An 11,536-nucleotide genomic window follows, 5' to 3' on the forward strand; every position below is an offset into this window, starting at 1 on the left:
CCGCACGGTTAGTGTTGAGGTCAGCGATGCAGAGCTTCCCAGTGACCAACACAACCCTCAAATCATCCCAGAAGACCTAACAGATGAGGCCCAGGAGCCAGAGAACCCAGCGGATGACATTGAGGAACCTGATAGTGGAAGCAAAGAAAAGTATCCACTAGATTCTGGAAGCAACGTAGATGAAGAACCTGAAGAACTTCACAGACCTTCATTGCTTGTTGAGAATGAGCTACAAGTCCCACCTAAATTTCTAGAAGTGCCCTCTTCTGACTCCCATGAGGTTGACGAGGGCTTGTGGAAGTCCAGACTTGAGGTAGGACCCCGGGAGGAGTCTCAGACAAACTTATATAACGAATGAAGACTTTCAGTTTTGCCTCTGTCTTCTTGTTCTTCATTCACATAAACTCAAAATGTGAGGGCAAAGCTCCAGCTTCAAAAACAAAGCCGCCTGTCATCTTGTAATGCTGCCCAGACACTGACGGGCCAAATTACACAGCTGTTCCCTATCTCTGGTTTTGCTAATCATTAGCTCTGTTCCAAACCTAGTGAGCTGCCTACCTAGACATGACATGCTTCTGATTATGTTGACTTGTTTTGTCCAAAAACGTGTTTTTAAAAGTTTTTATAAGCTCTTTAACTGTACATTTGTGCTCATGTTGCAGTGCTTTGCAGCTAATGTAGCACATTTACTTGGAAAAACAATTATTGTAATTGTGTATTTGCAAATATTTGCATTTTATACAGTACTGAAAGTGTTGAAAAAAGGCCTAAATCAATTATTTGTATGTGTCGTGGCGCAAGCAATGGTCTTCTCAATGAAGTCAATGACGCTTGAGAAGCAGAGTTCCAGATGTCGAAATAAGACTTTATTGTACAAAGCAACAAAGCTGAGATGACAGTCACCGCATCTGAGTCTTTGTCTGTCTGGGCACCCATACTTATACCTTGTTCTTATCAGTCGTTTTTAAAGGGTTAGTTCACCCCAAAATGAAAATTCTGTCATTAATTACTCACCCTCATGTCGTTCCAAACCTGTAAGGCCTTCGTTCATCTTCGGAACACAAATTAAGATATTTTTGATGGAATCTGAGAGCTCTCTGACCCTCCATAGACAGCAACGCAACTGAAATGTTCCCGGACAGAAACGTAGCAAGGACATCGGTAAAACAGTCCATGTGACATCAGTGGCTCAACTTCAATTTTGCGAAGCTACGAGAATACGTTTTGTGCGCAAAGAAAACAAAAATGACGACTTTATTCAACAATTCTTCTCCCCCGAGTTACTGTCTTCTGCCATTTTGGAGAGTATCACAACGCATACGCACGCTTTACCCTAAGTGTAAACAATGCTGATTACGCCGATTATGTTCATGCGCGCGCTTTCTCCTCCGAACGTAAACAACGCCGATTACGTTCTTGGGTACTCTCCAAAATTGCAGAAGACGTAACTCGGGGGAGAAGAATTGTTAAATAAATTGTTCTTTTTGTTTTCTTTGTGCACAAAAAGTATTCTCGTAGTTTCGCAAAATTGAAGTTGAGTCACTGATATCACATGGACTGTTTTACCGATGTCCTTACTACGTTTCTGTCTGGGAACATTTCAGTTGCATTGCTGTCTATGGAGGGTCAGAGAGCTCTTAGATTCCATCAAAAATATCTTAATTTGTGTTCCGAAGATGAACGAAGGTCTTACGGGTTTTGAACGACATGAGAGTGAATAATTAATGACAGAGTTTTCATTTTGGGGTGAACTAACCTTATAATTTAAAAGAAAGAACACAAATACATTTACGATTGTTGACGGACACTTTGAAGTATGCAAAAAGGGTAAAAAAATCAGCACCTTAGACGCTCATAAAGCAACATGTCATGCAATTCCGCACAAAACAACTTTAAAAGTTGGGAGACGCCGGCATCTTTGACACATGTCCAAGCGTTTGCACCTCAGGACTGCACAGCGGTATGTGGCAGGCAGTGACGGCAGATTTCTTGACGTGGCTGATATCTAGGGCAGGTCAAACACAACAGAGGCAGTATGGTTAAGTGCCCTACCTTACCTAAACAAACAAAAAAACTGTTTTCGGGAAGCTGACGCGTTTGCGTGCCAGGGGACGGCGTGACTGCAAGAGATGCCTTCCATCAATCACGTGCATTGCTTTTTTTTGTTGGAGGCTGGCGTGGACTTCTGCTGCACGGGGAGCATCAGAGCCCTTTCTGACATATGACATATACACAGCTGCTGGTGAAGCACAGGCCCCAACACAAACTGACATGCCAAATCCCAAAGAAAACAAGGGGAGCTGTCTCCAGTCTGAGGATTGCTTTTCAACATCTCATTTGTAATGCAACCAAAAGAACAGCTGGGGATATGGGGACGGGAGACCGTCCCAGACAGCGCAGAAGAGCGCCGAGCCAACAAGTCCGAATCGCAAAACGGGAAGCGTTTGGAGAAGTGACGCACAGGCAGACAAAACAGGAGAAATGTTATTGTAAGACCTCTGGTGTGGGGGTCAGGCATGCGACCCAACCTGGTCCTCTATACTGACCTTTGACCTTTTCTGCTGAGCACTGGCCAAACACAGACCACAGGCCCACAACAATGAGCTATTCAGCCTATGCTATGACCAGGAAGTGCGGATGAGCGTGTGAAACGTGTAGGACTGCTTCCCAGCAGCTATCAGCGGACTGTTTAACAAACTTCCCATTTGACTAAGATTTATTGCTTTGGGACACAGCATTTGTAAATTTGCTATTGTAATGGGAATTTAAGAGCTGGCATATGTGTGACATCTGTAATCGGCTTTCCAATTCCAGTCTGGGACAGCCAACATACTGGGCACCGTGGCTGGAAATTAACAGGGGCTTGGGGGAAAAATGGAACCATAACGAATAAAAATTCAAAAATGACAAATTCCACTCCACAACTGAAGTCTATTATGAAGTCGCGATTAATGTAAAATAAAAAAATGAATGAAAAGTGTTGATTATGGCATTACTTTTAGATCTGCTTGCATTGATTGCATTAGATTTCTTTTTACACTTTTTACAGTTTCTGCTGAGCTTATGAATGCAATGCCCAATCAGAGGCATTTAGATTAGTCACTGCTGAAAACAGCACGGTGTGTGGCTCACTTACGTTCAATCAGCATTAATAATCATTATTACTCAATCATTAAATTCAAGAGTTGTTAATACATACCACCTTTGAGATTAATTAAACAGTCTGTGTAAATAAACATAAATGCCATGTCAGATGCAGCTTCTGTCCCATCTTTGCAGTGTAAAGATGACTTCTGATATTGATAAAATGTAATTATTTAACAGTCTATACAGTATTCTGATTGATTGAAGTAATTGGTTAAATTCAAGTATTTGACGTAAAAGTCAACAAGGATACATTTAATAAGGTAATTTAAAAAAGCCTTTACTCGGATAATAAATAAATAAATACAAGTCCCTTAAAGGAAAAGTAATTTACTGAACTTGCTGGGCACAACTGTTTGGTGGACTCATGCTCCTATTCACACATTTAGCTAAATATTTGTACAACCCCCAATTCAAATTGGGCTGTTTTTTCTGTTTTCACACTCCCATCATTACGAGCACCTCCCCCATCAAGTAACAAGATCCCACACCAGCATCCAGGCACCGTGAGTTGCCAAGGCCAGAGAAGAAACTCCCCAACCTGCACTGCTGGATCTGTGAACTTCTATTAGCCACCGCAAGATACACCATATGCCACACATCCCATGATCAGAGACCTTTTGGTCTCTTTTTATGGCCTAATCAAAATCACATTAGCCAGACTGACATAGATCAATATTTTTAGATTCACCATTTTTAGATGACTGGCATCAGTTGCTAGCCATCTCAGGTGAACAGAAATGTGTTTGCATGCAAAATCTACAGTACTGACAATTGGCAATTTTCATTTAAAATATTTCCAGTGATTTTTTTTTTTTAAGTAAATAGTGTGTAAAATAAACAATTGAAATCTAGCATTTGCTTATGTCTCATTGATAAAACCATACAAATGCACACACACTAACATTCATTATTTGATAAATAGAAAGTTCAAAAGAACAGCATTTATTTAAAATAGACGTCTTTTGTAACTTTAAAAATATCTTTCCTCTCTTTTCGATCAAGTTAATGCATCCTTGCTGAATAAGTGTATACATTTAAATTTAAACTAATACTTTATGCAATACACTAACCAAAACAGTCATTAATCAATATACTCTTTAATTTATAAAGAATTAATTCATAATGAACCGAAAAGAGTTGTGCAAGACCAACACCTATTTCAAATAAATCTGAAGGCGTTTGATTTTTGGTTTTATTGATTTTTTACAAACTGAGGTTTGTATCTTGGTAAAGCAAATGAGACCATTTATGTTCCCCAACCATTTTCCGCCTCATTACAGAAAAATGTCCCTCACAGTCTATCGCAAATGGGAGTAGGTGACACAAAAATGGCCACTATGTAAACACCATTTGACTTCACAATAAGTATTTTATTGGGCCCACTTAACAACCATTACTTGAGTCTTCCTCAATGGAAATGAGATTTACAGCCTTCTTTACTCACACAGATTATCTTCATGGTAAACCAAGCATCCAACCATCTAATTGGTACTAGTGACTGTGTTTCTAAGGTTTAGACTAGGGATGTTCATTTCGGTTATTTTTCCTAACTGATGCTCGTTAACCGATTATTAACCGATAACCGACAAGATTATTTTAAATTCGAATTTAATTAAATTAGAAAAGATACGTGTCTGTGACCCGTTAAAAAAATACTAACATTTGTTTCCCGGGGATTCATTTTACATGCGCAAAAAGCAGCAAACAACAGAACATGAGGATTCACATGGTCTTCATATCACACCTGCAGCGCTTCTGCCAGCGGAGAAAAACATAATAAAGCTAGGCTATAGGCATATATATATATAACGATAAATAGTCCTATACGAGAAATATATTTTTACTTAAATAATAAATTAAGAAAATGAAAGAAAAACTGTAACAAGTAGCTAGTATACAGAGTTTCAGTTCATTTTTGTGCTGCGCGAAAGGAAACCAGACGGCAGAAAGCGGCATCCTATTTTTCTTTAGGCTTATTTTACAAAAGCACAAAGATTTGTTTTTATTGTGAATGTACACAAATAAAGGCAAACCTTTTACAATTCCGATTATCTTTAGGACTAAAAGGAGTAGTTTCTTCCACTGTTAGAAGGAAAAAATTCAAGTGATTGTGCCGGGGCCTATTTGTGAATGAAATAATAAAATGTGACTTAGATGCGACTTATGTTTTTTTTTCCTCTAAAAAAACGATTTTTTTTAAATACGCATAGCGTATTTCAACCATGCAACCAAGCAAACCTTTTTAAATATTTCGATAAATTACTAAAAAAAATGACTTTTTAAACCGTTTAACTGATTGTATTAATCGGTCAAAATTCTTCACGGTCGGTTAACGGTTAACCGGTTAAAATGAACATCCCTAGTTTAGACCATGAACAACACATAACCCATGTTACACAATTAGAGGAAGTTTGAGGACAAATGAAAACTCATAATAATCAACCCTTCCACTGTCACATTTAAGTAGGATGAATGGAGTTCCCAAGTGTAACACTGTGTTTCTTAAACACAGTAAATTAATTTCCTGGATGTCTTCTGGTCATAAACCATGAGGTGGAAAAAGGAAAAGGTAAAAAAAAAAGAAGAAGAAGAGAAAAGTGAAGGGGGTTGGGAGAGGTGAGAAAAATCACTGTTAAGTTTACGACTCCAGGGCTTTTTTCCCAGAGATGCAGATTTAATGTCCATCAGATTGGAGTTCATAAGGGTGTTTACTTTGCAAGCAGACCATCTGACTGTTTGCTCCACTGAGATTTCGGATCCACACATCTCCACGAGTATATCGACATATACTGCAAGGGTGGTCTACATCAGTGTAAACAAATCAGCGCGTGCCTACAAACACTTCAGCCCATCCTCAGAGCTCAGCCCCCTCTTCCAAGACCCTATATGTTCCCAAAAGACTCCTTTAAACTCTTCTCCTCCGGAAACACCCCCCACACAAGCCCAATTCTTGAGTAAAAACGTGAACAGCAATTACTGATAAAGAACCACACACAAATGTATTTTTGTTTCCTATGAGCGAATACTGAGGTTATTCCAGTCAGAGGACATAATTCATGTCAATATCATCTGAGTAGTGTTGTCAAAAGACCCGGTATTTCGGTACCAAGTCGGTACTAAAAAAATTAAAACGTTACGGTACCAGGTTTTTTTAAGTACCGGTGGTACCGAGTACCCGGTCAACCCGGTTCTTGATGCGCTATCAGAAAGCTATAGTTAGATCTAGTAACATCTTACAGTGAGTGAACAATATATTTTTAAAACATTCATTAATGTTTGTGAATGTTATTTAATACAAACACTTGATCATTCATGTTTGTTCATTGTGCATTAAATAATTTTAACAGATTGAACTTTGAAATTAACCCTAAGAAGAATAATTGTCATATAACTATTGTTTATTGTTAGGTCATGTTATCTAACAAATAAAATCTTATTGTAAAGTGTTTTTAATACTACAGTTTCCATCTATTTGATATACACTTAATATATGTAATCTTATCTAAATTTCTTATAAAAGCTGAGGTTTGTTATTTACTGAAAAGTTATATTTTAGCTGTTGTCAATGATCTAATGTTGTATTTGGTCAGACTCAGCCCATTGCTTTACTTAAGTATATTATATTTTCCTTTTACAGCTGCAGACTGAGGAAGATCCTGAAACACACCAGCAAACCCTAAAACAGACAACAGTTTACAGATGTTTTTCAGTGGCAGCAGAACTATGACTAAACTTTTGGGTGAAACTTGTTTACTTTTTTCTTACTTTTATTACTTGTGGGAAAACTTGAAACACTTTTAAATAAGTATAAAGAATGGCATTGGTTTTGTACATTTAATTTTTGTTTAACGTTATTAATAAAAATGTTGTTCAATTAGCATGTTTTTGTGTTTTGCTTTGGTACCGAAATTGGTACCGAGAACCGTGGATTTTCACTGGTATTGGTACCGAATACTGAAATTTTGGTACCGTGACAACACTACATCTGAGAAAACAAAAAAATGGGAAACTGTAACTAACAAGGCTTGAGGGTCTTAATTACAGCCTCTCAGTGTCTTACACACAATGATATCCATTCAAGCTATGAGGCCATTGCATCATATAAATGGCACACTTTAAGGTTTTTCCCGTGGACAAATTGTTGAAATGCCACATGGGATTGTTAAACTCTGCTTCTGGCATGGCTGGTGAACGGGCCAAAAGTGATTCAGATGGGATTGGATGCATAATGCATTTACAAACATTCAAAATCGCCAGCTGGAACGAGTGGACAGTGGATGGAATCGGATGTTAAGCCTTCTACTTTGAGATGCCTAGACCCGTAAACATTGCAAAGGTTGCACAAGTGTAATATTTCTTTGGCAGCGCTGCACAAACTGCACTTCCGTTAACAACGGAAAATGTTTGTCATCTGACGTGAAGCACTCCTCTCACATCAAGGACAAAGGAACCTTACTCCACAGGTCCTGCACTAACTATCTTTCCCAAATGACTTGAGTGCTGTTGTAATCTTAAATAAAAGTGCAAAATGCTACAGATACCATTAAAATTAAAACTGACTTTATTTACTTTTTTAATGAATTTTATTGCATGTACTGCCCATCAGTGCACATTATTCCAAAGAAAATCTGGAGGAGAAAAAAAAAGTGTCTTCCTTTTTTATCTGAATGCAATAACTTAAGCCAGTAAAATGTCTTTCTTTTTGGCTGACGTCCCGAATCCCTCGCCTTTAAACACCACAAATAATTCTGGATGGGGAAAATGGGTTGCAATTGGGTTTTCAATATTGACTTTAAAATATTGTTCCAGATGCAGCTGTTACATTGTCATAAAGTACAGAAACAGAGTATAATATATAGCAGTGCCATTTTAATTTGCCTAATCACACATCCGCATACCGAGGTCATCTTCACCCTAGATATAAAAGCAGAGGTACATTTTGGGAGAACTGAGATCTTTGAACATTCAAACTGCCAGTTCATTGCGTCTCGTCAAATCATTCTATTCTGAAATGCTGCAGGACTATCATTTGAGCAATCTTCAATGGACAGATCCGATTTGTGACCCTGGACCACAAAGCCCATCTTAAGTCGCTGGGGTATATTTGTAGCAATAGCCAAAAATACATTTTGTCAGGTGCAAAACAAGTCTGTAACAAGCGCAACGTATCAAACATACCCGCAGCTTCACGTTTCAGATACGATCAAGGCGGCAAATTGTCTGCGCTTCCTTACAAACACAAATCTCCCTGGCTTGGGAGGCACACCTTCGCTATTGCACAGCAAACAAACATAATTGGCTAATCTAATCGCATCGCTTTCTGCATTTCTGTTTACTTTTGGCTAAGCGTCTCTATGAAGGCCAGGGCTATGTGACTGTGAATGCCACATTGTTCAGGGCCCCTCACAGATGCAATCTGCACAGACGTCGCTCGGCCTCTCTCTCTCTCGCCCGCCAGCTCCGTTGACAGGCTGTTGAGTCTGAGGTGAACGCTAACGCAAAAGGGAGACTCCATCACACTTCACATGCAGCCCTGATGGAGTGGAGTCAGTGAGCTGTACTATCTGCCCATCAGCGGCCCCGGCCCCCATTCAGCCCATTATGAATGGAAATGATGGTTCGTTTCAGTCCAAAAGGAAGACCAGAGAATGGCTAATGCGAGAGGACTGCTTTCAGCAAACAATGCCAGCGACAGAACCCGAAAGTCTCAAGCTCTCAATCTGGACCTGAACTCAATAGACAGGTTAAGAGAATCCTTCAAGGTCCAGGATGATTGAATTTCAACTCGGCAGATGCAAGAGACGGACTAAATTTAGATGGGGTTTTTTAGGCCTTCAATTAATATAATACATTTTAAATCAAGTTTAGCCTGTTGAATATCACATCTTATTAAAGAGTCTTAAACAAGCTTTTTTAATAACAACTGAACTATGACCATGATTACTTTTCTATGCACCACACCAAACGAATACCAAACATAATGCATGATGCAATAAAGATACATAAAGTCACATTAAGACAGATACACTTTAAAATGAAAGCAGCTTAATTTTGTGAATGTTGCACAAACAAGATAAACAATTCTTTCCAATTTTTGAGTTTTAACGTGAGTATTTAAAAAATTTAGTAAAGCAAATATGTTGCTGAATTCATTAAACATACAGTGGGAATTAGTCTAAAGCTTTGGTACCTGACAGATTTGTTAGCTAATGAGCTTAAATTTACTTAAATGTTTTAATGAAAATCTTGAGCATACAGACAAGCACACATGACATGCATGTGACTATTTAGTGACAGTAACTAGAACACAACTATATTATGCTCATAAAATCAACATATAGTGACACAATTACTTTTAAACTATGTAGTATTAATCAAGATTATTCAAATATCAAAACATTATTAAAGCATAAGAATTTTAACAGCAGTCCACCCTCTTCCAAAGTTTTATTATTATTATTTTTTTACAAATTTCACAAGAGCAAATATATTTGTACTCACCTCTAGCACAGTCCGTCATGAAAATAATGTCAAAAATGAAGAAAACTATCCAAAAAAGTTCCATGATGTCCCTATTAAGGCTCTCTGGTTCTTCAATCTATGAAATAAATAAAGCTGTTAGTGAGAACAAGGATTGGTGAATTATTCTGAAACACCAGTGCTATGCCAAAACACTTATGAACTTCTGCTGCACTTTTGTAAATGTGTAGAATTGAATAACATTTCTAACACCACCTAAGTTGTCTTATATAAAAAAAAGCATTGCCTCAAATTAAATCACAACACAGCATAACCTGCAACATTGAGATATTTTATTTTGTGCAGTAAAAAGAACATGTGCACAAAAAGTGGGTAAAAGGTACTTTTTGAACCATGAAACATGCAATAAAATATTCGAAGTCAAACATGCAAGACTTACCAACAGTTGAAAACGTTCATAAATCTGTTCCTTGCGACTGATAGATTAAATATCATGCTTACATCCTCCTAAAACACTCCAGACAATTCGTGTCTATATAAAAACTGGGCGCTACATCAGAAATCCTCATGCAGGCAACACTGGATCCAACCCGTTTAATTATCACGCACAACTGTATTCCTGAACGCTCTTAAGTCATGTATTTTCGCGCGACACTTTTTAATACACGCGCTGATCGCTCGCCGTAAACTTCTGTAGATGACAGTCACCGCGCACTTATCGCCCAAGCAGGTCAAACGCCATTCGATTTATCTCCTCTCAGACACTCCAGAAAACAAAACACAACCGCCAAATTATTTACAGCACCTACATTTGTACCAAAACGGTGTTTTAAATACCGTTAGCTAAATATTTCGCCGTCCAGACACACACACACACACACTCAGGATTACAGTCCAGCCCTACGGCCAACTTTAGACCAATCACAGCGAGCCTATTCACTCTTGCTTTTTAACTCTTTCACAATAATAATACTACTAATAATAATAATATAGAAAACGTGTTATTATTTCAAATTATTACTAATAGTCTAACAGACTATTCTTTATCAAATAAAAACAGTGAATAAGTAAAATCTCAATTCCAGTTGTAAAAATCATTGTTTTTCCACGTACTAAATCCAGTAGTACCATTCACTGATAACTGACCTGGACAAATGCCATTGGCAACAACGGTCTGACATTCCAAAAGACCTATAAAAATAATTACACATTTAATCACACTAGTGAGCACAAGAGTTTGAGTGGCCTAAGCGATAGTATCAACTAAAGTCAGCAAACAATACTAAAAGTGTCTTAATTTGGGAAGCCCTCAGTAAATACAGGTTGAGACAGCTGGATTCACATCTAACGTTAGGTCCTTATTTAGTATGATGATGTACATGGTAATAGGTAATTTTGGAAAAGTGATGTTTTCAAATGTATCGTTATGCAAATCCTGAGCATACTAATAAGCACACATGCCATGCATTTTCATTTAGTGTTTATATATATATACATACACACACACACACACACACACATATAGGATGCAGCCTATACGATTTTTACATATATAAGAACGTTGTAAAGCATATACAGTATAGTTATGCATATACTCTGCACACATTTAAATGGGGTTTAAGTTATTGTGGACTGAGTAAGAGTACAAAATCTATGTAGCAAAAGTCCAGAACAAATATAGCTCTCTCTCAAACAGGGCTCATCACTGCCCTCAGCTGGGGGAGAAACAATCCCTCTAACCGGCGTTTCATAAAACTTGCTTCACATGTATGAACACGTGCTGCCATCTTGTGGTGGTTTTTCAAACTGACAAAAAAGATGACGTGACCAAGGCATTGTCGACTAAAATTATATATATATATATATATATATATATATACACACACACAGAGTTGGGGGTGACGTATTA

At 37.9% G+C, this 11,536-nt stretch overlaps 1 protein-coding gene across 2 annotated transcripts in view; it reads right to left on the reverse strand.

Moving 5' to 3' along the window:
• fgfrl1a (fibroblast growth factor receptor like 1a) overlaps nt 1-10,514 on the reverse strand; it is a 70,796-nt gene extending 60,282 nt beyond the window's left edge. For both annotated transcript variants that reach the window (XM_016541429.1, XM_016541430.1), the window contains exons 1-2: nt 10,067-10,514; nt 9,649-9,745 (exon numbers count right to left, since the gene is read on the reverse strand). In XM_016541429.1, coding sequence (XP_016396915.1) covers nt 9,649-9,712 — 64 coding nt within the window. In that variant the 5' untranslated portion in view covers nt 9,713-9,745; nt 10,067-10,514. The remainder of the gene's footprint in view (nt 1-9,648; nt 9,746-10,066) is intronic.
• Nucleotides 10,515-11,536: the final 1,022 nt, after the last annotated feature.

The sequence above is a fragment of the Sinocyclocheilus rhinocerous genome, unplaced genomic scaffold (assembly GCF_001515625.1).
Source record: "Sinocyclocheilus rhinocerous isolate Xijiao unplaced genomic scaffold, SAMN03320098_v1.1 scaffold818, whole genome shotgun sequence".
Taxonomy (NCBI): domain Eukaryota; kingdom Metazoa; phylum Chordata; class Actinopteri; order Cypriniformes; family Cyprinidae; genus Sinocyclocheilus; species Sinocyclocheilus rhinocerous.